General features: G+C 45.3%; 1 protein-coding gene across 1 annotated transcript; it reads right to left on the bottom strand.

The window, feature by feature from the left end:
- Positions 1-203: 203 nt before the first annotated feature.
- Positions 204-18,419, bottom strand: LOC129387428 (uncharacterized). Its single transcript, XM_055076351.2, has 5 exons — positions 18,056-18,419; positions 13,367-13,514; positions 10,355-10,522; positions 5,834-5,995; positions 204-1,156 (listed from the first exon to the last, which is right to left on the bottom strand). Exons 1-5 carry the CDS (start codon positions 18,199-18,201, stop codon positions 974-976), a joined length of 807 nt encoding a protein of 268 aa, XP_054932326.1. The 5' UTR covers positions 18,202-18,419; the 3' UTR covers positions 204-973.
- Between the last annotated feature and the right edge of the window lie 5,934 nt (positions 18,420-24,353).

Genomic DNA, 24,353 nt, shown 5'->3' with positions numbered 1-24,353 from the left:
GCACGGCACTTGAAACGATCACCACTTCGGTGATCGTTTCTCAAACAAGGTTCCAAGTTATGTACGTGTGCAAAATTTTGCATGTCGTCACACCGACGCTAAGTGCGTTCTTATCAGTAGTACCAAAAGACAATTATGGTGGTTCGCGGGAAGACAGGACGTGTCCTAAATCGATACTTGAATTAATAAAATTATCCTTCTATACCCATGTCTTCCAACAAGATAAATACACATAATTGAAGGTATTGTGAAAGAAAGATAACGAAAAATCAAAATACAAGAAAGAAAAGGAAATCGCTCGTTATGGCGCAGCTACAGGTTGCCACTTGCGAGATGAAATGAGTCTGTCCAGCTCGTCAACACTAAAGCGATGACGTCAAGGGTGATTATATTCGTAAACTCATAACAATACAAGTGCCACTATTCACGTAATGTGACCGTATGGCGCGTAGTTGTGTGGATCACTGTCTACACACCCATCGAGCATGCTCAGCCATACTTTGGTGTTGGTTCCAATCGTTAACGACACTTCGCGATGAGTCGTCAATGTATCGCGTTTCACAGAAGTCGAATGTTTCATAGCGTCACGAGAAAAAGCAAGAAACTATGCACACTGTCAAAGCGGCATAATGTGGGCGACCCTGAAAAGCAATGTACACACCATAGCCAAAGTAATCACATCACAACGTTAAAAATCAGTGCGTTCATAGTGGAAGAAAAAACTAAGTAAACACAAATATCCACGTCGACTGGATGACTGCAATTGGAGAAATAATTCAAAGCAAAGCAGCAACGACATTGCCAACCGCAGTTGCCGACCACATCGATAAACAGAGGGCATCTTGTACCATTGTAAAACTGTCACTGCTCGGGCAGACTGCGCGGAAATAGTCATCTCTTGTTGACCCAGACGTCACTTTCGTTACCGCGTGCTGAGTGACGTACAGGCTCAACATAGTTAATGTCATCTTCTCTATCCGGGAGACGGCGCTCCGTATTTCTGGACCATTGCAGTCTGCACGGCCGAAATCAACTCGAACTTCCCGAAGTGAACACTCTTGCCACCGACGGTGAAGCTCCCCGCCACGGCGTCTTCTCCCAAATCGTCAAAGACAACGCATTTGTCATCTCCGTAAGCCTTGAGCATCTCCGTCACCTGTAATTAAGTATGCATCGTTATGCCAATTCACAAATGTGGTCCACTAGTTTCACTACAGGATGGCTGGTGCAAATACCGGCAGTTGTTTAGCAGGGTAGACATGGCAAGAAGTGAATGTGGCTATTACTTATTTTGTTTACGATAACACATGGCGAAGCCATTGACGTGAGCCGAAAGATATGCTAATAGACAGAATCTTGTACAATAGGAACGGGGCTGACAAGCCTTGCAGAAGAATTTCTCAGCTGATTACAATTGATCGTCAACGTAAAGTGAAGTTGCACTCATTCGCAAAGTACACGTTTAGCGAAAATGCTCAATCAGGCTCACATTCAACAGAATCATGGACAGTATGACTCAGTAGGACTCAAAATTCTGCAGCGTTAGACCAGGTCTGGCACCACACGAAATTAAGAGCACCAGAATGAAGAACTCAATGACCGGGGATACTAAGCCAGATAACAGCAGGCCCCTTAGTCGGCAGACCTAGCAAACTCTTAAATTAAGGGTTGGCAAGCTCCTTCAAATTCACGTGTTTACCGATTCATGCTCGTTCAAACTCAGTCTCGCACCTGCGCCGGTAAATGTAATCCATAGTGAACAAATCTCGAAGTAGAGAAAATTGACTGACTTATTCAGAAAGCACATCATATGGTAATGGATCAAGCAGGCTCACACTAACCAGAGTCATACACAGTTGGCTGACTCTCAAACTCCCCGAAGTCAGTATCAACCTGGTTTCCCTATGATCTAAATTCCCTAATGTCCGACTTCGCTAAACGCATTCACACTCGCTTAGATCACTCAGGCAAGTTCACGCGGCCTAACTGAATCCCATGCTCACGCTGACATTAATTCCCGCGCAATCTCAGATCGCTAACTCAGACTCCGATACTCAGACTCCCGGAATATTGGGCTCTACCCTGCTCGTTCATGGGAACGATCATACTGACTCGATTTCGCGTGCACCCAGGCTCGCACTTGTTCTCGTCGATTCAAAAACCGTATGAATCGCAAATAATTCCTACTTATGGACTTCTACTCAAACGTGAAACTGATTCAACTATCCACTCTTCACTCCGATTGACCACCAAACCTAGGTGGACATACTTTAACTGAGATTCATACTCCCACATACTCGGACTCATTGGACCCAGACTCATACTTAATTCGTCTCCCTGTGTCTTTCTGCGACTTGGAGTTACTCAAATTTTGACGTCTTTCGACTGGCTCTAAATCAGGCTCACACGTTTGCGAACTAACCTGAAATCAATTCTATCGGATATATTTAAGCGAACTCAGATTCACTGAGATTCATGATTTCGCTCAGAATAATGGGTAGCTACGGGTCATGCGCATGCTCATTGCTGCTTCCGCTAACAAAGTACATCCTGCATTATGGCACCCTGCTTAGCAGTACAATTAGAAGAGGGAGATACTCATTCATGGGCCGCGATTGAGACTATGGTTGATTAATCAACAGTTTAGTCGATGAAGCTGCCATGTTTGAACTCGAGAGACCTTCACCTTCTACCGTCTTCTGGCCACCCCTTCGCAATTGTTGACGACGTTCTACTAAATGCACAAAAGCGGTTTTCCGCATTCTGGTTGAATTATTTTATTCTTCGGTCACACAATACTTTTCCCCGAAAGTACAAACGGCGCGTTATTACTGGCTTATTTAAAATGTTGGTATTGTAACCTAATGGCTGAAAGGCAGTGCCTAAAGTGAACGCGTGCGCGTATTCCGATGAAGTGATACCCGCTTTCACGGAATTTTCGCACCAAGTGATAGCTCTGAAAGCTCGAATACTGTGCCTTGTCCCGTGATCGAGGTTTTTCTATCGCAATCTGTGCACAATATTGTTTTCAGTGCAAATAAAGTATTTCTGATCCTTCCACTGCATTTGAAACACTCGACTCGTCAGAACATGCAGGAAAGGGGTAATCCACGGACATGCATAAGGAGCAAGAATGCTCTAACATAGCACGACGGTCTGCCCACATGTAGTGCTAAAGTTATACTAACTTGCAGTAGAGATGGAAAATTTTTGTGACACTTGAAGGCGTAAGAAAAAAAATAAAAAGCGGTTTCTCAAGAACTTTTGGAAACACTAGCTGGAAAAGTTTCTAGCATTTCCTAGCGCACAGAATTAAAAACGAAACAGGAAATGTGGGTGCATGCAAAGGCATGCTCCTAAAACGTATAAAAATATGTTGACATTCCCCTAATCTAATGGCATCGATCTCATTAGGTAGCGTGCGAGGGTTTATTCGGCTTGTGCCATGTGCCGGCTCTCTTAAGATCGCGTGTTAGGTGACGATATCAGGCATTAAAAGAATGTTCCACATCAGCCTACCTTTGCTCTGAGTGGTAGTGGCTAGCACTCCTAGGGATATATCTAGAAAACGTAAACACCCAAGTTAGCGGACGAATTCATAGCCGTAGGCGTAGCACAATTGGTAGTGCAAAAGATGCTTAATACGGTGGTTGTGGGTTTGGCTCCCAGCGGCGACAAGTTACCGTTTCTTCCACTTTCGTTTCCATTTTCTTCGTGATTTGCTACACTGGAATTTAAACCATAGTTACTTTCCTCGATTCTTTCCTTGGCTTCATTGTCCTTTGGCTTTATGCGGTCATGATTAATAAAATCAAGCCCCTCGGTTCCCTTTCTTCTCTATTTTAGGATCGTGAGCTTCCCCCACAACATAGCCACAAAATTGTTACAGGGGAAACGAGGTGTTCCCAGTTTTTCCTCATGAACGCATGCACTGCCCACTAACAATTTGCGTACGCATCAGCCCTGACTAGCTTTCTCGTAAAAAACTAAAATTCGCTTCAGCAGGCGCGATATGTTCATTAGTAATCAGGAGTGCAGCGACACGCATGCAAAAAGAAAAATTGACGGTCACTTCAGTATCCTTAGGTGATTTGAATGCTATCGCATTCAAATGCGAAAGAAAGGTAGATTTGAATGCTTTCGCATTCAAACCTGCCTTAATGCACTTTAATCCCCCTTTATCCACTTTATTCACCTTCTTTCACTTTACCTTAGATCACCTGAATCTAACTTGTTCTAACCTTAATTCACTTTAAATCACTTCTCTTTAATTTCCATTAGTTACCCATAATTACTACTAATTACCTTGTTATACCGTTCTTCTCTATTAGTACTGAGGTCATGCAAGACGCTGGTGACGTCACCTCATCGCGGCTGGACTAAACGTTTGGCCTAGTGCGTGCACAACGACGCACGCACTAGGCCCAACGTTTAGTCAACCGGACTCGTGGAGCCGCCTTGGCGTCGGGGAAGCGTGCACGTCTCGTAACTTGGAGGCCTGGGTTCGATTTCCACCCAGTTTAAAATTTACCAGACTTTCTTTCCAAAGCCATTAAATTCTTTTGTATGCAGGAACTACCCGGACAAATGTTACCTCGATTCTAGCATTTCTGACGAGTTTTTACTTTTTGCGCCGTCGGCCCTTTTTGGGAACATCGCTTCAAAACACCGGATTTTCAGCCTCATGTGACACAAAATGCTTTCGCAAATATAAATGGAAGTGCAGTGTATAGTTCATAACTTACGCTATTTAGTGCTGATCACGCATGCATACAGGTTTAGTAGCTAATCCGTGAAAAATATCCCTGAATCTGTGAGGGACCTCTTTATTCGTATTGCAGATGGGCAGTAATCAAGAACTGCGCTACCTAAAGGCATTGTCCATGCAATACGAGAACTTGTGTTTCCCCTTCTACGCGAATATTACACAATGCCTGCGCGCCACAATATACAGGTGACGGCCGGCGGTGATAATCCAACCAATCAACTTAAATCAATCCACCCTCCATCCTGTGAGCTAACCAGACAGCGAGCTAACCATGCATGCAAGAGAGCGCCTCCTCGACAGCGCGTACATACATACATATATGCATCCATAAGTACATGTGTGGTATAATGCAGGTATGTATGTATGTATGTATGTATGTATGTATGTATGTATGTATGTATGTATGTATGTATGTATGTATGTATGTATGTATGTATGTATGTATGTACAGAGCAGCTCTGTATTTGGGGGTAACTGCTCTCAAGAAAAGCGATACTGCGCACTGGCACACACTAGGCAGAACAGCGAGACAGTGCCACCGCCAACCACGGCATCTAAAAACGCGGCAAAGCCCTCGCCTGGCTTCACACAGTAGTCGGTTGCTCGACAGTACGAACACTGAGCAGATGAAATCCTGCCTCTGACAAGCTCAAAAATAATCGAAAGGACCAAAGAAGCCTGTACGCTTTAAATGAACTGACACGTAATCGGTCATCGCTTTGTTGGTAAACGAACATACACCGGCTCGAAATATTCATTGTCGGTCATCAGGCCAAAATGTAAATTTTAGGTCTTTGAAAATTATCAATAGGCGAGCTTTACGCCGAAAGTGTTGAGCCCGTAGCGAACAACCATGATTCACATAGAAAGCGAAATTGGCGCTTTTCTGTGCTTATTGCGCAAGTCGCCTGCATTCGGAATGGGGAGGCCCAAAGGAGCACAACTACCACGCGGCCACGCCCGTCTAGATGGCCGAGCGGATGTTGGGCTACCGTAAGGCATCTATAATGGTAACGTTTTTTGACACTCTGCACCATGTGGTATCTTATTTCAAAGCTGAAGTACCTTGTATGACAGCGTCGATCCCGTGTCGTACGCAAAGAAGGTCAACAAATTGCCATTGCGAACGAAACGCCAAAAGTGCGTGTGCGTTGTGTTGTCGAAGTAATAGGAGGTCCCTCCTTTTTCCTCTACCGGGTACCTGTTCCTGCTGGTCTTGGTCGTGAACTGCAAATAAGGTTGCCAAGCAGACAAGAAAAAACGAGCATTCAGTTAGTTTGCAGACATAGTGCAGACAATTGTGTGGATTTTGGGATCTCAGCTGATAGGCAGCCCCTCGGTTAGGTAGGTCAGTGCAAATTATTTCGAATGTTTGCGCAATAATCTGGAATATACTTTTAACACACTAACATACCGGTCGAGCTATGTCATTGACCGACTAGCCGAATGAAGTACTGATAGCCTAATCGAAGCGACCAACTGACCGACTGACGCAGAGGCTAGCGTATACGAAGTGATGCAGTGTTGCCATTTATATTGTCCTCGCTCAGCAGCCAAGCGCCAGTGCCACGATGCTACCACGGCTGTTTCAGATATCAAACATAACGGCGAGATAAACATGATCATATTCTACTATACTGAGCCGTTCGAACGTAATTCATATGGTTTCATACCTAAAGAAGCATAAAACAGTGCCCTTCTATCTATCTCCGTATCATGATTATCTGATTGCTTAGGTAACCACGAACAATTTGTTGAGGTAAAAGCGAAACAACTAGTCGCCTACCAGTGGCATCAGGGTGATACCAAGAAAGTTTAGTTGAACTTTTATGTTTCTTCTGCGTTAATATTTTAAATTAAGTTGATCCTAACATTTACAACTTCGCGTGAGACTACAGATAAATCTGCTAAGTTTGGCACTATCTTCTATCACAGCGACCACATTGATTTACACAATCTAAATTCGATTCTAAACGGTTAATTATTGGGGTGTGCTACTAAATACCAAAAGAAACTGTTCTACAAGAAAGAAACACTTACTAATACTTAAAACAATAGGGCCATAACGTGTACAGGGAGTTATAAGTTACACATGAGACTGAGTATTATGACTAACATTTCTTGAAACATGCACATTGATAATATTTGCGCTTAAGCCTTCAGTAAACGTTGTCTTCTTCGTCAAAAGACAGTTTTAGCTTAGCGTTACCGCAAATGCGGGGTTAAGGCAAATAGCGTTACGTTCCGAAAACGAAATTTGCCGACAGCGAGTTTTGGTATAGCGTGATAGCGCAGTTTACGCGCAGGACGCTGTTATATTACACTTTGGATTTATCATGCAAAGTGCACTAAGCGATTATATCTAATCGTTAAGCTTTGCGTGTGTGCCCGAAAAGAGGGAGAAGCAGCGCAATGAAAGCCGGGAGCCCGTGGCACAGTGTACTTTCCACGTCTGCCGATCCGCGGCGACATCAGTACAAGCAGCACAAGCTGTCGACAATGGCCCCCGAGGTTTGACAATCTCAGAGGCAATGTGTCAACGTGCCTATCTCCAAACTTCGTCGATAAATAGCACTATCACACCGGATGTTTCCCTCGAAAGGCCCCGACGCGCACGAAAGGAGAAACGATCTCGAAAACTCCACCTGGTTATTCACAGTAGTCTTTCGTTGAAGAGGCCTGATACTAACCGAAAACTGTTTACACAGTTTTGGCATCGAACGAAGGGAATTCTACAAAATCATTGCCAAATTGAGTTCGAATGGCGTGGTCGGTGTACCTAAACTACGTTAAACCACGCAGAGACTGTAACGTTCAATGTCTGTCATCTAGCGTTATGCGCACGCTCATTTCGATCCTGCTATTCCGCTAAGCCCGCTATCAGGCTAAACGCGCTCAGCTAAAGCTGTCTAATAACTGCTGCAATAAGCTGCTGCGCTTGTTGTTTTTTTTTTGTTCTTGTTTTTTTTCGTTTTTTCTGAACAACTTCCCACCCCAGCTTGGGATAAATAGCGTTCCAGAAGTGCTTCCAAAACGCAGAAATCCATGTTGGCTAGAGTTTTTCGGGGTGTTCATAAATAGCAACCTAACTAGATATTCTCATTTCTAATTGCCAACTTCTGGACATCCTCAATATTAGCCTGCCCATGCTACGACTCCAAACTTCATGCGTAGAAAACATTAAATGCATTCATTTTTTTCTAGAACTGCTAGTGATTTAACTTTATTTCCGCTTGCACCAAAGGTTATTAGAGTGGCATTTCTTTATATACATGCTTTGGTTTCATTGTTTGTACCATGCCCGGACCTAGAGAATATTATTCGTATGTTTTTCTATAAAGGAAAATACATCTATATGTAGGCACCAAGACTGGGCTCACTTATTCTCATTATTATGGTGTATTCGGTTGGCCGCTCTGGTCCTCTGGCTCATAGTAGGCAGATCCGCGCGCAGGGCTCAATCTGAGCCGGAGACGCAGTGTACACCAACCGAATGCACAAGCGATCTCGGAGCAGCGCGACGGTGGCGCCACTGCTCAGGAAACGCGGGAAGCCGCCGTGTGAAATTCGTGGGCGTCGTTGACAAATGGCGTCGACGCATGTGCTAGCTTCAAGCACGTCGGTTGCGAGCTGCTCTAAAAGTATCACTGATGATTCTTCCGCCCTTAGTAGCCGCCTTCGTTTGGACATGGTGCAGTTATGCCTTGGTGGGTGTAAATTGACCGCGCTGACACACTACAACGCCACGAACACAATCCAACAAACCCTCACGACACTCCAAAACTCCCGTCGGCGAAAATGAGCGCTGGCGCTGTCACCTGTCGGCAACCGCGGCAAACCATGGCGGTTAGTGTCACGTGACACTCCTCTCGGCCAGAGCGCGCCAACGCTCTCACTTCGAGGTCAGAGCGTTTGGAGCGGGTGGCTGACGCTCCGAAAGAACAATCCGAACGTAGTCTGAGCGCTCGACTTCTACCACCCGAACACGTGGACACTTTTCAGAGCCCTCTAGAGAGCTCGAAAACGACCATCCGCCTACACCATTAGAGTGCAGGCAGAGTTGTATGAAGAGGTACCACTAGTCAGCAAAATTCAATAATGATGCTGGAATTGCTCCTTACATGGCTGTTTAAATGTACTATATAATCTTTTCAATTAGTATAGGTTGAATAAATGTTATTGGATTATAATTATAGCTTGGTTGTTCGTGGCACAAATCTTCTTTTTCTTTTAGGGCTTAGGCATTTCTGCTTCTACAGAACCTTGTTCCAGCTTAAAAAATCGTTAGAATTTATTGTTTAGTGTTCGGGGTGAATTTGAGCAAGCAGCACGTACAGTCGAACCTCTATATAACGATGTTATACTGGCAGCTAAAAACTTCGTTAACTCGCGAATTTCGTTAATTCGAGGTTCTAAAGTTTCAGCGTTAGAACAACTTTACAGTTTTCCACAGCACTCCGGATGGATGATATCTTGTTAGTAGGCACTTATAAATAAATGCAATAAAGTCGGGCCATAATATCGCGGTTATAAGCGCTAACGCGAGCGGTGCAGATCGTACGTAACGATCGTACGTGGCTCACGGCGTCCGAGATATGCGTGTGTTGCGCCGCGCGGCGCTATAAATCTTGGACGCCATAGGTGACCGCGCTTAGTGCCGCAGCCGGCGCCCAAAAATAAAGCAAAAATGTGAAAAGATACGGATGTCGGTCCTGAGCTAAAAGAAAGAAAGTCAGTTTCGCCAGAAATTTGAAGCTTTCATGGTGATAGCAAAGAGACTACACGAAGTAAGGTTCGTAGTTTTATCGGTACCACGTGCGCTCAGGCAAACATTAGCTGATCTCACTCAATGACCCCGAACTCGCATCACAATGCGACCGAGGCCTTCGTACCTTGTCTCGGCAACGAGATTACGCAACCGCCAACGCTAGGACGCGCGGGAAAATAAAAGGCGCGCTAAGGCGCCATATATTTCAGCTTGCTGCGGGAAGACTACCTCCAAGACTGATTCGGCGCGTGGACCGCGCATGGACGCTCGCGAGGAGAAGGCAGATAATCGTGCGTTCCTGCTCCTCCTGCCCCCCCACCCCCTTCCTCAGCACGTGCTTGATTACATTACAGTGCGTTCACACCCTCGAGCTCTTTTTTTTTTTGCGCAGAAGGACTCGTGAACTCTGGTGTTTCTCCGAGTTTTATATCTACGAGACAAACGGCGCAGCGGCGCATGTTTGCTGTCTACGGCGTCACGGCGCGCACGCTTTGACAGCGGTTGTGCCGCTCTAGCTTTTCATGCAGAGGGACGCTTGAAACTTTCGCCTCGGCCGACATAGTCCTTTACTATAGGTTTCCTTACCATACAGGCTCCAAGTACATGGTTCAAGTGGCCGAAAAATTCGGTAAATCAAAACTGTGTCGCGAAGTTACTTCGTTAAATCGGGGAAAAAAATTAATGCACTGTTTTCAATGAAAGTATGACACGGAAATGCAGAAAGTTACTTACATCGCGAACTTAATTAAATGGAGGTTCGTTATATTCAGGTTTGACTGTATTCGTGTGTGTTTTATGAACACTGCGGCGAGGCTCACCCTTAGCCGGCTGAATCGTTGCACGTCCTCCACCTGGCGGATAGGGTGGACAAAATCGATGTTATCTACGCTGTTGCTCGCGTAGTTGATGGCCGAGGTGACGGAGAAGCAGAGCTTCTGGCGCTGAAGCACCTGCTTCCAGTGCGGGAAGTCCTTCAGAATGTCCAACTTAAAGAGAGAAGGTAACAGGACGCGAGGTCATCGACTTCGACTCCAGCAAGGGCGATGGTCGTGCAAAGAAGTTCAGAACATTTCATCCATTTGCAGTGCTGCCGAAACTCGTATAACTTTGTCAGACACTACTGAAGTCTCCGTTGATGGGGCTAATTATGATAATAAATTCTATTGGCATCATCTTTGAAAAAGTGCGATGACAAATAGTCATACACCGCGCTGAAGCTAATCAGATGTTACTACATCTATCGCAGTCTAACGCTTTTTCAATCTTCCCTTGATTTTGTCTTTCTTCAGTAAAACATGTAAATACAGTGTGTCCGTAAAGCCATGGTGAACGTTTGACAGATCACAGGAAAACAAGAAAATAAGATAGAAATGTGAAATTTTCGCAAAATAAAAGGAAAGCCCTTCAAGCTTCCGCAGTATTATGTACAAGGGTGTGCGCGCAAAGTTGATGACACAGCACAAGAATTCCGCTGCACAGGTGATGACGCTGCACCACGAACATGTAGGGTTATGTGAAGCAACGTGTGTAGAGTGAACGTATGATGGAAATTATACGTGTAAAACAGCGAATCACAGACGTGATTAACTCTGTTACACCAGACGTCCTGAACGGGGTGTAGGAAGAACTTGAATATCGTTTAGATGTGTGTAGGGAAACAAATGGAAGCAACATCCCACTGTACTGAAAAGGTATGAAACGTGGAAAGTTTTCCTTTTATTTCAGGAATATTTCACATTTCTATCCTGTTTCGTTGATCTGATGTGCCCGGTAATAAGTGCACCATGACTTTACAGACACACTGTATAAAAGGGGTTGAAAATTAAGCTTTATGGCTTCTTAAAATTAGGCAATGGGAGGCACGCGAACACACTTGTGCAAATACGTTCTGTGGCCAGGGGGACACAAAGTGAGATCATATCGATAGCTGTCAGCAGCCAAATTAACTAAAATTGAATAATTAACTCTTTGTTGACTGCAGTAGGTGGGTATGTGTTGAAAAGTTAAGAGCCAGTCGTGTTTGTAAACCCCATCGGTTGGAAGAATTCTTCTAGCGTGTCTGTGCTCCGAGATATCGGACTGCAAATTTCAATTGTAGTTCATGTAGTAATCATTCTAATCATTGGTCATTGTAGTAATCATGCGAAAGACAATTGGAAATTGGAATAGGATATCTCGGAGCACAGACACGCTAGAAGAATTCTTCCAACTGATAACATGTGTAAGAACACGACTGCCTCTAAGTTTTCAACACATACCCACCTACTGCAGTCAACAAAAAGTCAATTGTTCAATTTTAGTTAATTAGGCTGCGGACAGCAATAATTGTCATCTCACTTTGTGTTCCCCTGGCCACATAACTTATTTGCACAGGTCTTCGTGTGCCTCCCAGTGCCTAATTTTATCAAAATCATAAAACATCATTTTGAAAACCGGGTAAATTGTATAGGAAATTATGCCTGTAACGACCCCAGCTATATCAGTATGTTTCGTCTTCTTTTCCACCAATACTCTGAACGATCTTGCTTATCTCGACTGCTGACCAGTTAATTCTTCATTCCTCTTTGAAACCAGTAGCTTCTCTTGGTGGTCATTTTCTATGGTTCTTTCTGGGCGGTAATCTTGGCATTTCTTTACAATGCGCTAAGCCGTCTTGGCCCTTTAGCTGCTTGATCCTGTTGCAAATATTTCCTCCGGTAATATTTGTTTTTTCTAAAGAGAGTTAATTTTCAAAGTGTCTGTCGATATGCATTGGTGTTCCAGTTATTTTAGTGCCTTAATGCATAAAACGACGGCTTCTTAAGGTAACTGGAATGCCAATCCGTTTCGACGGACACATTGAAAATTAGTATCTTGGAATTAGTGATGTACAGAGAATCCGTTCCAGGTGGATACGCCGTGCGAACTCCGTATATATAATTCATAGATTGAAATATGTGGCATAAAGTAAATAATTAAAAGGTAATTTAGCGTAACTAGGTTCATTATTGGATTGAACATTTTGATTTCTTGTAAATGGAGAAGAGCCGCTTCACCACGCAATTTAGATCGGGCGTCAGAATTGTGCTATCTGCCATGGGCAATCTTTAAAAAAGTATTGGTGCAGTTAAAAAAAGAAAACCCTGTAGTAGGGGTGGGCCAACTGAAGTTTGGGGGTCGGTCAACTTGAAATTTGGGAGTCATTCAAATTAAAAAATTGGGGGTGGGCCAGCTAGAAATTTGGGGGTAAGTCAACTTGAAATTTGGGGGTGGGCCAACTGAAATCTGGGAATAAGCTTACGCATACTTAGAAAATTCCAGTGGAGTTTCTGCATGCATTCTTTTTTCTCAAGAAAGATCGGTTGGTGAAGAATTCGAAAGCCCTGATCGCCGCATGTTTGGAAAGTAGCTAAGCAATTACAGCAGTGTCTACCAGGGCGCTGTATTAAAGAACGACGAAGCACAGAAGAATGGCACTACGGCTAAGCCACTATACGATAAGTATCCATAATTTATACTGCTGCACAAGCACGACGTATCGGGCCGCAGTCTGGCAGGCAAAAAAAAAGACATTAAGAAGTTCTTGCTTCCGTTTACGACACAGGTTAAAAACTCAATATGTTCAATACGATCGTACAGCCTTCCCCTACGGCACCTGTCATGTTCCCTGTGCTGCTTGAGTACTATGTGAGTAAACAAATGAATATAAATACATTTCTTTGATAGCCAATAAATCGAACAAAATATTGCATGCATCCATAAAAAGGAAATAATCAATCAATCCAGATGTCAATGTAGCATTCGAGCGCTTAATAAAGTAGTAAAAAAAAAGCTGTTTTTTTTTTCATCACCATTCCTCGGGTGCCTGGACCGGCTGGCATGATGGGGTTAGGCGGAGAAGCGGCCATGTAGGGAACGACGTTGCCCGACGCTCGGCTCAGGATGATGTTGCTCTCGTCGGTGCTATTGCTCGTGCTTATCCCCACCAAGTCGGCATCCCTGCACATGGGGCCAACAGGATGCTGAGTGATGCCAAGAGCGCCGGGGCTAAACAAAACGTGGCAGTTTTGTGCGAAGAGTGGGGCACTGACCGCGACACCAAGGCTTTGCTTTGCGATCGAACTCCCCGGACGGCATTCCTCATCACACCAGCGTGCTTATCACGCGAGCGTATGGCAACGCTGGCGCGATGAGGATCGCCGCCACTGGCATCGGAGGCGTCACACACCTCAATGACGCATGAGATGAAGCAGACGTGAAATCGTTCGGGCTAGTCGATGCCACTTGAATGTTAGATAGCGTAACCTTGACATTTACCCTCCATTCCGCCCGGATCAGCTCACAGACGCAATACCTCAGAAGGAATGCTGGCGTGCTTATAGTCAGCGCGAGGACAACGCTCGTGCCCGCACCACCGTCGCGTATCCGCGCCTTGGAGGATACAAGCTACCTACAGATTCACTATGCAAGAAAGGTGAGGCGTGCAGACAGGACACAAGAGAAGTGGACAATACGAACGCCGTCCACTTCTCTTATCTTGTGTCCTGTCTGCACGCCTCACCTTTTTTGCGTAATGAATCCTTACCAACTAGCTCACCTTTCTGTCGTTCTACCTATAGAGTTAGGCACTTCACCTCCTAGACGAATGCCCATAGTAACTCATTGGTTGTGCTCACTGGGAAACATGTGGCACGCCAAAATAAAAATGCTACCAGGAAAAGGAGGCATTAGGAGATAACCTTAGATTGCAATAAGGTGGGCCGCGCAGGATCTGGGGCCCTTAAGCGGCAGCGACGGACTCAAAGCTGGAACCAGGCCGCCGACCCCTGGGTTGGGGGCCACCACGTCCGAAGTGTAACTCGAGTACTCTGGTGCGTTTGTACGTGTTCTCTTGGTTTTCGGAGAGCAGTGCGTTTGCAACTGCATTTTTAAATATCACTGACAAAAGTATAAGGATCGGTCCCAAGTGCACTGCCTCTTAGATCTGCGCGCATTCTATAATAATTGTGAATACACACCTGACACAACATACTAGGTGACAACCTAGGTATTCTGCTCGAACTGCGCCCACAGAAACGCAATGTGCGTGCCCTCTGCAGCTGCGCAACATAGTGCCCGTGAGACGCCGATGTTAAACTCTCCTCCGCCATGACGCGACAGTATTAAACAAACGTAATAAGCCAACATACAGAGGTAAATTAGGTATAAGAACAGTGTACTTGCCATTGAATTATTAAGTAGAAACAAGGCGCGGAGGGGTAGGAGGGGGGCACGTATACCTACCCTTTTATTACATTGCCTCCATGATCAGCGTGCTTAATGTTCCCTTAATATTAACAACGAAGGCTGCGAGTGTCCTGTATGAGGACAGCGCAGGATGAGAAATAGCTGTGTATGGTTGTAGAGAGTGAGGTAGAGGGGTACTTTCCGCACTGAGCACCACTAGAAAGGAAGTCTACCGGAAGGCAAAGCAATGCGCAATAATTGGAGAGATTTATCGGATGTGATGTTCGGAATCGATTTTCATATTATCCGTGCTGGTGTTCTAATACTGAGAAAATGCATAACGAAACAAAGGAAACAAAGGCAAAAGAAATCACAGGTTCTCCCGAAAGGCAAAGCATGTTTTGCGATGGCAAATTTGTAGAGAGATATACGAAGTAAAGATAGTAGATTTATCGGCCCTATGAACACCTAAACATTCGCTTACTAACTAAATTAACATGCAGGGTGTCATGCCCGCTCAGGCAAACATACACATCACACCCGATGAGCGTGCACACTCACTGTCAGAACGCTGGCCTGATGAAGAGTGGCAGCTGCAGCGAGGGAATTGACCTTCGTGCTGCCTCTTGTTTCAACACGGACTAAGCGGAGAGAACACAGCGCACACACAGTTATCAGTCCTCGGCGCACATAAACTCTGTACTGATCACAGGCCGCATAAAAATAGGGCCCGCACAGCCGTGCACAGCCGCACCATATGCAGAAGCAGTTGAAGTACTCCCCCTCCCCCCCTCCTCCCCCGGTACCTTGCGCGTGGTGGAAAACCATCTGCGTCGTACTTGCCTTCCTCCCTCATGCGCGCGAGATGAAGCCACTATGTTCGGTTCACATTCGCGCGCCCTGACTCGCACCCACAGAATAACGCGCGCGGGTACGGTGTTATTGCACTTAAACTTTCTGTGGAATATCCCAGTGACGACAACGGCGACGACGAGGTCGGAAATGCGCCTGAACTGTGAATATAGTTGCTAACGCTGTAATAACTATTACATGAGATGCCGAGATTATAAATAAAATGAAACAGTTGGAGAAAAAAACCTACCGCATGTGGGGCGCGAAGTCCCATATTCCGAACTATGCTTGAGATGCTATAATCTTGAGCTACAGAGGGAGCTGTCCTCGCATAGGGTCTCTTGATTATCTTGTGCCCTTGGCGTGTTGAGCAGAACCACTCATGACTGTGGCAACACATATGCGACATCCTTTCAGCTGCAAGCGTGACGCAGTGCGAGTATTTGGAATCGTACTGGTAGCCAATATACCCTCTTATGTTGCCCCGAGCTATCGAAGGTGACGAATGCGAGACCCTCGCTGTCAAATAAGCGAGAAAAATAGCACGATTTCGTGTAATGCGAGACACATGACCAAAAGCGAATATGACACATTGTGTCCCATCTTTCGTGCTACAGTACGTCACGCTCAATCAAAGCGACAAGTCTAGCTTTTTCATCTTATGTAATGCTAAAACAAAAACGCAGGGAACCGAGCCCCGTCGACATCTACTGCTTCGGCGGACATGGAATGCAAAAGCACCTTTGCACAAAGCTTTCGCTACCCGTTCTAAAAGCCTTGATGCATTGGGCGTATGTTGATGTGAAGAAATCTGTTTTCTGTAATAATTATTTTTCTGATCATTCGTGGCAATGAGCAGCCATAGTAATTGCGAAGCCGCTGCAAGATACGCCCCATTTACGAAGGCCAAGCAGGATGAAACAGGCTTTAAATGCATTTTCGCGAAATTAGCGTCGAGCTCGCAAAAGCGAATTATTCTGCCTTCCACTACCACATTTTATAGCATTACCTTTGCTCATGCAGGCTATGGGCAATAATGAATAAGTGTATTCTTTAATTATTTGTCCGCTTTATCGGTGATCTGTAGGTCTTAAGGACAGTGTTAATCGGATACGAAAACTACACCCGTGATAACTACGGTTGAGCGAAAGCCATATTTAACGCTTTGAATAAGAATACGTTGCACGGGCGCACGCCTGGAACCAGTAACAACGGGATGACATCACGCAGAAACGACCAGTTGCCCCTTGAAACATAGTGGAAAGCCAGCTAGCCCAATTGGCCGCCGTTTTTGAATAGAAACCTGATAGCTCTGTTCCGAACATACCAGTCGAGAACATGAGGAATCAAATTAAAAAATTAAATCATGGGCTTTTACGTGCCAAAACCACTTTCTGATTATGAGGCACGCTGTAGTGGGAGACTCCGGAAATTTCGACCACCTGGGGTTCTTTAACGTGCACCTAAATCTAAGCTCGCGGGTGTTTTCACATTTCGCCCCCCATCAAAATGCGGCCGCAGTGGCTGGGATTTGATCCCACGACTTCGTGCTCAGCAGCCCAACACCATAGCCACTGAGCAACCACGGCGGGTGAGGAATCAAATGAATCGACTGTTTGAATATGGCTAACGACACAGGTTAATTACGAATATTGGAGCCTGTGTGCAATGAAAATTAGTGATACGACATGGTGTGTGATCGTAAGCTATGCTCGCCTAACTACGACTTTGGCGACCTTCCGAATTTCGAATTGAAGAAGACTAAATCAGCGGTTTAATTGCTTCTTTTATAGGGTTTTCTTCTACAGCATCGGCAGCTCTGCGTTTGCAGGATGGCTGGCTCTGCCTTTACGTGCCTCATTTCTCTACTAAATCAACGACTACGGTCATTGTCTTAGTGCACTCTTCGTCGGTAAGCCACCACGTCATTCACGTACCCCCCCCCCCCCCCCCCAGCTTGACTACCGCTAAAACACACACACAAAGAAAATGAAACTGTCGTCTTTTCAATGCCACTACTGTGATTGAAAGTATGCACCTGCAGCAATTCATCACTCGGCAGCTCATTGCGCTAGCCACTGCGCTGCGCAATGCATCGATGCTTTAATTTGTGAACTAGGGTGAGTTTTACGCACACGCGCTCCGAGAGTAGGGGTACCTGTGCACACATTTCGGAGGCTGCCGCAAATGTAAATGTAGCGACGTAGACGACACATTCTGAATTACAGGAAAGCTCTTCAGAAAGGAGTAGGGTCCACTGCGAGATCCTGCTGCTCGTTCAGTAAATAAATTCAGAGCCGAAAGTGTCATGCACGTGTCTGGTTCATTCATTTCTTGTCTTTTCTTCGAAATTAAATTCTCATTAGGTATGCTATTTGTATTTGAAAGCAATATTCTCCAAATTCTCGCGTTCCACTGAAATAAGGAAATACAATTCGAACAGCCCTAGCATGCAATCGTACCTGAGTATATTGGCCACCATTGATTCTGGAACCAACGACTCTCCACCTGGCCAAATGGCTGCCGTGTGAATGTAGGCCCAGTTCGGTTCCAGTATGGGATCTTTTACTGACCGGAAGGCCTGCGGACAAATAACGACATGAATCATGAGAAGTTAAAGGAGAGATTCAGCGAGAGCAACAGTCTCAATGCCGCGTATGCATGTATTGCACCAGAAAGTCGAAACAAGGAAAAAAAAAAGGTCGTTATTGTTATGGATGCGCACTTCAGAGACGTGAAAGAAAAATTACAAAAGAAAATACTAGCAGAATTCATCTCATGATGAATGTCGACGTTAATGCGATTAGCACGGAAGCAATGCCGCAATGAACCGTGTTACCACCACCGAATGACGTCGCGCGGGAGGCCTATAATCAGCTAGGTTCCTCTGTTGCGCTTACCTCCGTACACCGTACGAATTCCACCAACTACGCGCGCGATGCGAGTGGGTAAATACATTTAAGAAGATTGTGTGATTGTGTATAATATATATATATATATATATATATATATATATATATATATATATATATATAATGTGCAGGAAAGAGACGACGAACGTTTCGGAAGACATGTTTACGTTTTCGACTGGTGGTCCAGCCTTCGTCAGAGTACAGTGTTCTGGTCATGGCTGGTCCACATGCCGCAAACATTAAGTTAACACATCGTTCTTTCAAAAGGTTCGTAATCTCTTTCCTGCATACGCTACGTCGGATGCTGCGTGCTGAACTTTTAAGAAGCCCCCTATATATATAGATTTATATAAACGAGAAGAAATGGGGTTAACCGAGGGGCCCGATTTTTATTAGTCATATCATAAGAAGCCAAGAAACACTGACACCAAGGACAACATAGGCGAAATTACTTGTGCTTAATAAATGAAATGAAGAAACGATAAATTATTGGAAATTAAAGTGGATGGAAGAACAACTTGCCGCAGGTGGCAACCGAACCCACAATATTCCCATTTCGCGTGCGATTCTCTACCAATTGAGCTACCGCGGCGCCGTTTCCCCACCCACTTTCTTGGGTATTTATGTGTCCTAGTAGAACCCTGGGAGTGTTAGGCAGCGCCACCACTCACAGACCTTGGCGGCGAATGGGGAACATCCCTTCTGCCGCAGGCGTCACGAGAACGTGATCTTTTTGGGTGAAGGCAACTGGTCAATAAACCCACACATGCTACCTGGACACATAAATCTACTAGGACACATAAATACCCTAGAAAGTGGATGGGGAAAGGGCGCCGTGGTAGCTCAATTTGTAGAGCATCGCACGCGATATACGAAGGTTGCGGGGTCGGTTCCTACCTGCGGCAAGTTGTTTTTCCATCCACTTTAATTTCCATTAATTTATTGTTTCGTCATTTCATTTATTAAGCACAAGTAATTTCCCCTATGTTGTCCTTGGTGAAAGTGTTTCTTGGCTTCTTATGATATGACTATATATATGCATATATATATATATATATATATATATATATATATATATATATATATATGTAGTATATATGAAGCTGGTTCGATTATACTTTGCTTCCAAGAAAATGAAAAAAAGTACTTTTTAAGAGCGGCACAAACCCAGCGACATAAGTTGTAAGGAAAGACGTTCAAGAGCAGTACGTAGCCAGGGTCACAGCCGGCCACCCAAGTTGCTCCGATGACTGGTTCAGAAACCGGTTCCCAAGCAAAGCCGCGCGATGCAGCCTCATTCGACCACCGAATACCCAGTGACTCAAGTTGTCGGGAAAACGATTTTTTTGGTGCGTGAAGTATCCTAAGGATGCTAGTCGCATTAATTTCCAGAAGTTCAAGAGTGACTCTGTCTCACTATACTAGACGGACACTGGAAAAAAATATTAGGTACAAAGCAAGACTAGTGAATCTTGAAATACGAAATACACTGAAATACAAAGTACAATCACATGTATTTTGTACTCCAGTGTAACGCTGGAGTAGTGTACATTATACTACAGAGGGGCAATCTAGCAGTCTGTATATACTTTGGAAAACAAAATAAACACTGTCTTTTTTCTCGTCTCGAGAAAGGATGTTGGGAAATACATTCCGGGATGCTTTTGCACAATATGAAGCTCGAGGTGGTCAAACTTATTTGCAGCTTTACGCTACGGCTTCTCTCGTAGCCCCATTGTAGACGAAGTGCCAGCTGGTTTATCATATTGCTGCATTTTAGGTGCTCCAATAAGTACATCTTAACCCGCTGTGGTTGCTCAGTGGCTACGGTGTTGGGCTGCTGAGCACAAGGTCGCGGGATCAAATCCCGGCCACGGCGGCCGCATTTCGATGGGGGCGAAATGCGAAAACACCCGTGTGCTTAGATTTAGGTGCACGTTAAAGAACCCCAGGTGGTCGAAATTTCCCGAGTCCTCCACTACGGCGTGCCTCATAATCAGAAAGTGGTTTCGGCACGTAAAACCCCACAATTTATTTTTTTAAGTACATCTTAGAAAATATGAAACACCTTTTGTGCTAAGTTTAGCACGCGTAAAGGCAAATCTTCAAGAATATATAAATTTCCGATTGGGACCTGCAGCTTTAAATGCGAGTCGAGGCAATCGGTTTGAATTTGTTTCATTAACCTGAGTAGAACTATCTCTATTAGGTCGAAAAAGGAATACGTGAATGTCGATAGAGTTTTTCTCATGAAAACATTTCGCACGTTCCTATTCGAATGAAAATAGCGGAGTTGGCGAAGGTGTGATGTTTCTCAAGCAAATCGAGAAACTGGTTGTGGCCGGTATTAGAAATGTTAGCTGCGTACGTACTTCGCCGAACGGCTGTGCACGGCCCAGTGGCCTTGTGTCCGCGATGATGGTGTTGATTATGGCAAACCCGTTGATGTCAGTGATCTTCAGCCTGTCACTGAAGTTGCTGCGAAGCGTGCTACGAAGTGCAGTCCGGAAGATGTTTTCGTTCCACAGACCTGACCTGTAGGATTCACAACAGCACGGAGTTGGCGCCCGAAGGGAGTCACCAAAAGAATGGATCCAATAATTTGTGCGTTGGAGCTGAATATAGGGATGAGGATAATTAACCTGTACATTCCTGTGTGCGAAAACAGGAATTCATTGCCGCGTTTTATTTCTAGGTCTTTTTTTTGGCCTTTGGACAAAGCTGTCGCCGTTGACAGTCGCAGCACAATGCTAAATGTTTGCAATTTAATCGTCGAAACAAATAACCAGGGGCTGGCAAAAAATACATGAAAATAAGCGAGAGGCTCCCGAATTCGTGAGAGCACACGCTGATTCACCGATAGACTTAGATACGATTGTATCGTACTGGAATATTCAATAACATGTTATGCGTATTCGAAGGTGTTTAGCGCGGGAGAATGCGTTTCTCAGTTGGCGTGCTGCTATTTCTGCTGTTTAGCTATGAGACTCAAAGTCTATCGTCAAGAAATCAGCGCACGATCTGTAGTGATGCCAGTGTATTTCCTTTCGAGTGACACCATTCTCAAGTCCGTTTAGATATTTCGAGGTGTAAGAACTCAGATTGCGCTAACCAGCACGCAAAGGCTGAATGCTTAGTAGATGAAACCTGAGCAGCGATGCGCCTTTTGCAATTAAGGCGCGTTCTCAATTGTAGATTTTTTAACTCTCACAAATCTGACGCCGTTAGATACACGTCCCCCCAGAGAAAAAGAAAGCTTTCATTACGCCCATCGGTCGAAGATCCTTTCTCATAACCGCAAAAAAAAAAAAAAAAAAAATTAAATTGGAGGACGCTTAAGCTTCGCCTTTAAGAGTAGAACTCGATAGCATTCAGCGATCCCTGACTGCTTGTCACGTTTCCCACGAACTGCAGCTTATGTAACCGTAATATTTGCGTGGAAATGATGGTGATGGTGGTGGTGAAAAGCTTTTATTGCATAATAAAGATAAGTGGAGACCCCCTTGTCGGAACCCACGTACTAGGTGGTGTCCTTACACCGGGACTCCATTGGTCGAAGCCGCCATCCTGGCTCTCTGGACCAAGGCCCTCTGGGCTTAAAGGTATGAGCAGCCAACCAGGGCCGCCTCCCAGTCCACTCATGTAGGGCTGACGTTCTAGGTTAAGACTGAATTTCGCTGCCAGGCCCATTCCATGGGGTAGGTATCTGCTACCGCGCCACAGCGCTGGTCGCTGCCGGTGACCTACTGTTAAAATCTTTCATAATAGCCGCGGATAACATTGTTTTAGTGAAAAGACTCAGGAGCACACGTTTGTTCACCGTCCCGAGTCCCTTAGCGGGCATAGGGTAACGGCGATGACTATCTTTTAGCAATCTGTGAATTCTCTAACTCAGGTGAGGAGTTGGCCCTCATCCTGGTCCATAGAGTCTGTGGGAGGTACACAGGAGTTAAGTGCTCGGGTAGCCGCATTCGCGGCTTCTTTTCCCCCTAGACCTTGGTGCCCAACAGTCCAGACTATGTTTTGTCGGAGGATCTGATTTGTTCATTCCCTCCCGCAAGGTGTCATCCACCCGACCACACATTTACGGCACGCCCCTCGCCACTCCGTAAGGATATGTTTGGAAGAAGGGATTGAAGCAGCCAGGCAATGGCCACTTCCTCCCCTTGTGTTGGGCCAGGAGCTCTGAAGGCGAACTCATCAACCAGTCGTTGTTGGTTAACTACTGCAGCCGTGTACCAACCCCTATGGTTTGGTTCAGCAATGCCGACGTAGTACACGCTGCCTTGTCCTCCGTAATAGCGCTCTAGGGCACGCGCGCACGCCGCTCGTAGGCCCTCATGTTCTTCTCTATCTGTTCTCGTCGCGAGAGAGTGAAATAATGTGGCGCGGCGCATTAGTTCAGGTACCCGCACTCTCTCCTGTATATGTACATGATGTACATCATATGCAGACTGCCCAGCAGTGCCTGACCGAACGTCAGGCACTACTTACAAATCAGTGTGTACTGATTTGTAAGGTCAGCTTCCTCGACCTTCTGGTACGTGTTCACTACCCCTAGTGCCGTAAGACGAGCGTTGGAGGTGGCTATTGGAAGGTCAAGTGCTCTCTTTATCAGTTTTCGTATTACGACGCCTATCCTGTCGTTTTTGTATTCGCGCAGGTGAAGGTAGCGCGTTAGTTTGGGCTAGTTTGTTACAATTCATGATCAATGTTATTTGCTCACCACTTGGAGCGAGGACACGGGAACGACAGGCACAAGTGCAAATTGCGCTTGTGTCTGTCGTTTTCCAGTCCTCGTTGCCAGTGGTGCGCAAATAACATTGATCATGAAGGTCGGCCACCGAGTAGAATATTCTGCTAATGACAAAATCACGTGCAACTCGTAAGTCATATTTTCTCCGTAAGAGAAAAAATGCCTTGTTGGAGATGCGGCGCACCATATACGGTCCGCCTGGTCTCCGATATTGCGGAGTTCGTCCAGTGATGGGCCCACCCACAATTTTTTATGGATGTATAATTCTAGAATTCATATCTCCTGCGCATCTATGATAGTTCCAGCAAAATGGTATGAGGAAATCTTTGTGTTATCTTTAGGCGATGCCCTAATGTGAACAAACTCCGATTTGGCGGGTGCCTAGATGGTGGTGACGTCGGCGTACAGCGCATGCTGTACCCCTCTGAGATTCGCCAATTGAGTGAGGATGTGCCTCATTGATATGCTAAAATAGCAGGCGCGACAGTTCCACGCCTTGTGCTGTGCCCCTTGTGTCCATGTCATAGGGACCATATTCTTCGGTTAGCAAACAAATCAGTGCTGATCTGTCCGTAAGAAAGCCTTTGATGTAATTGAATGTACTGGGGCCACAGTTTCTGGCACTGAGGTGTTTCAATATAAGACTGTGTTTCACATTGTAAAAAACCCCTTTGAGATTGAGAGCAAGTACTACTCGGTCATTGTGAAGCATAGCTACTGGTTCGAGGACTTCTCTGTAGAACTGCAATAGGACATCCTGTGCCGATTTGTGTAGTCTGAAGCCAAACATGGTGGCCTCGAAGACGTCCTTCTTTTCCAGGCGTCCCGATAGGCGATGCCGTACGTCTGTCTATACCAGTTTCCCCACGCATGAAGTCAATGATGTGGGCCTGAGATTGTCGGTGTTGTTGGGTTTGCCTGACTTTGGGATGAAATTTACAAGGGTCATTTTCTACTCTATCGGAAGAGAAGTTACCCCTTGCCTGATGGAGGTGATGTATTCGACGAGGTGCATGCATAAAGCGTTTGGTTGGTTCGAAAAAATATTGACCGTGCTGCTGTCTCTAACAGGGGCTGTGTCTCTATATTTTT

Source organism: Dermacentor andersoni, chromosome 2 (assembly GCF_023375885.2).
Source record: "Dermacentor andersoni chromosome 2, qqDerAnde1_hic_scaffold, whole genome shotgun sequence".
NCBI lineage: Eukaryota > Metazoa > Arthropoda > Arachnida > Ixodida > Ixodidae > Dermacentor > Dermacentor andersoni.
This window is presented reverse-complemented; position numbering and strand designations above follow the sequence as displayed.

Excerpts from the sequence above, each read along its gene's own strand:
- LOC129387428 (XM_055076351.2), bottom strand. The coding sequence starts at position 18,201 with ATGATTCATGTCGTTATTTGTCCGCAGGCCTTCCGGTCAGTAAAAGAT. Across the intron at positions 10,523-13,366 it reads GTCCAGGCACCCGAGGAATG|TTGGACATTCTGAAGGACTT; the intron begins GTGATGAAAAAA and ends TCTCTCTTTAAG. Across the intron at positions 5,996-10,354 it reads AACGATTCAGCCGGCTAAGG|TTCACGACCAAGACCAGCAG; the intron begins GTGAGCCTCGCC and ends CCTTATTTGCAG.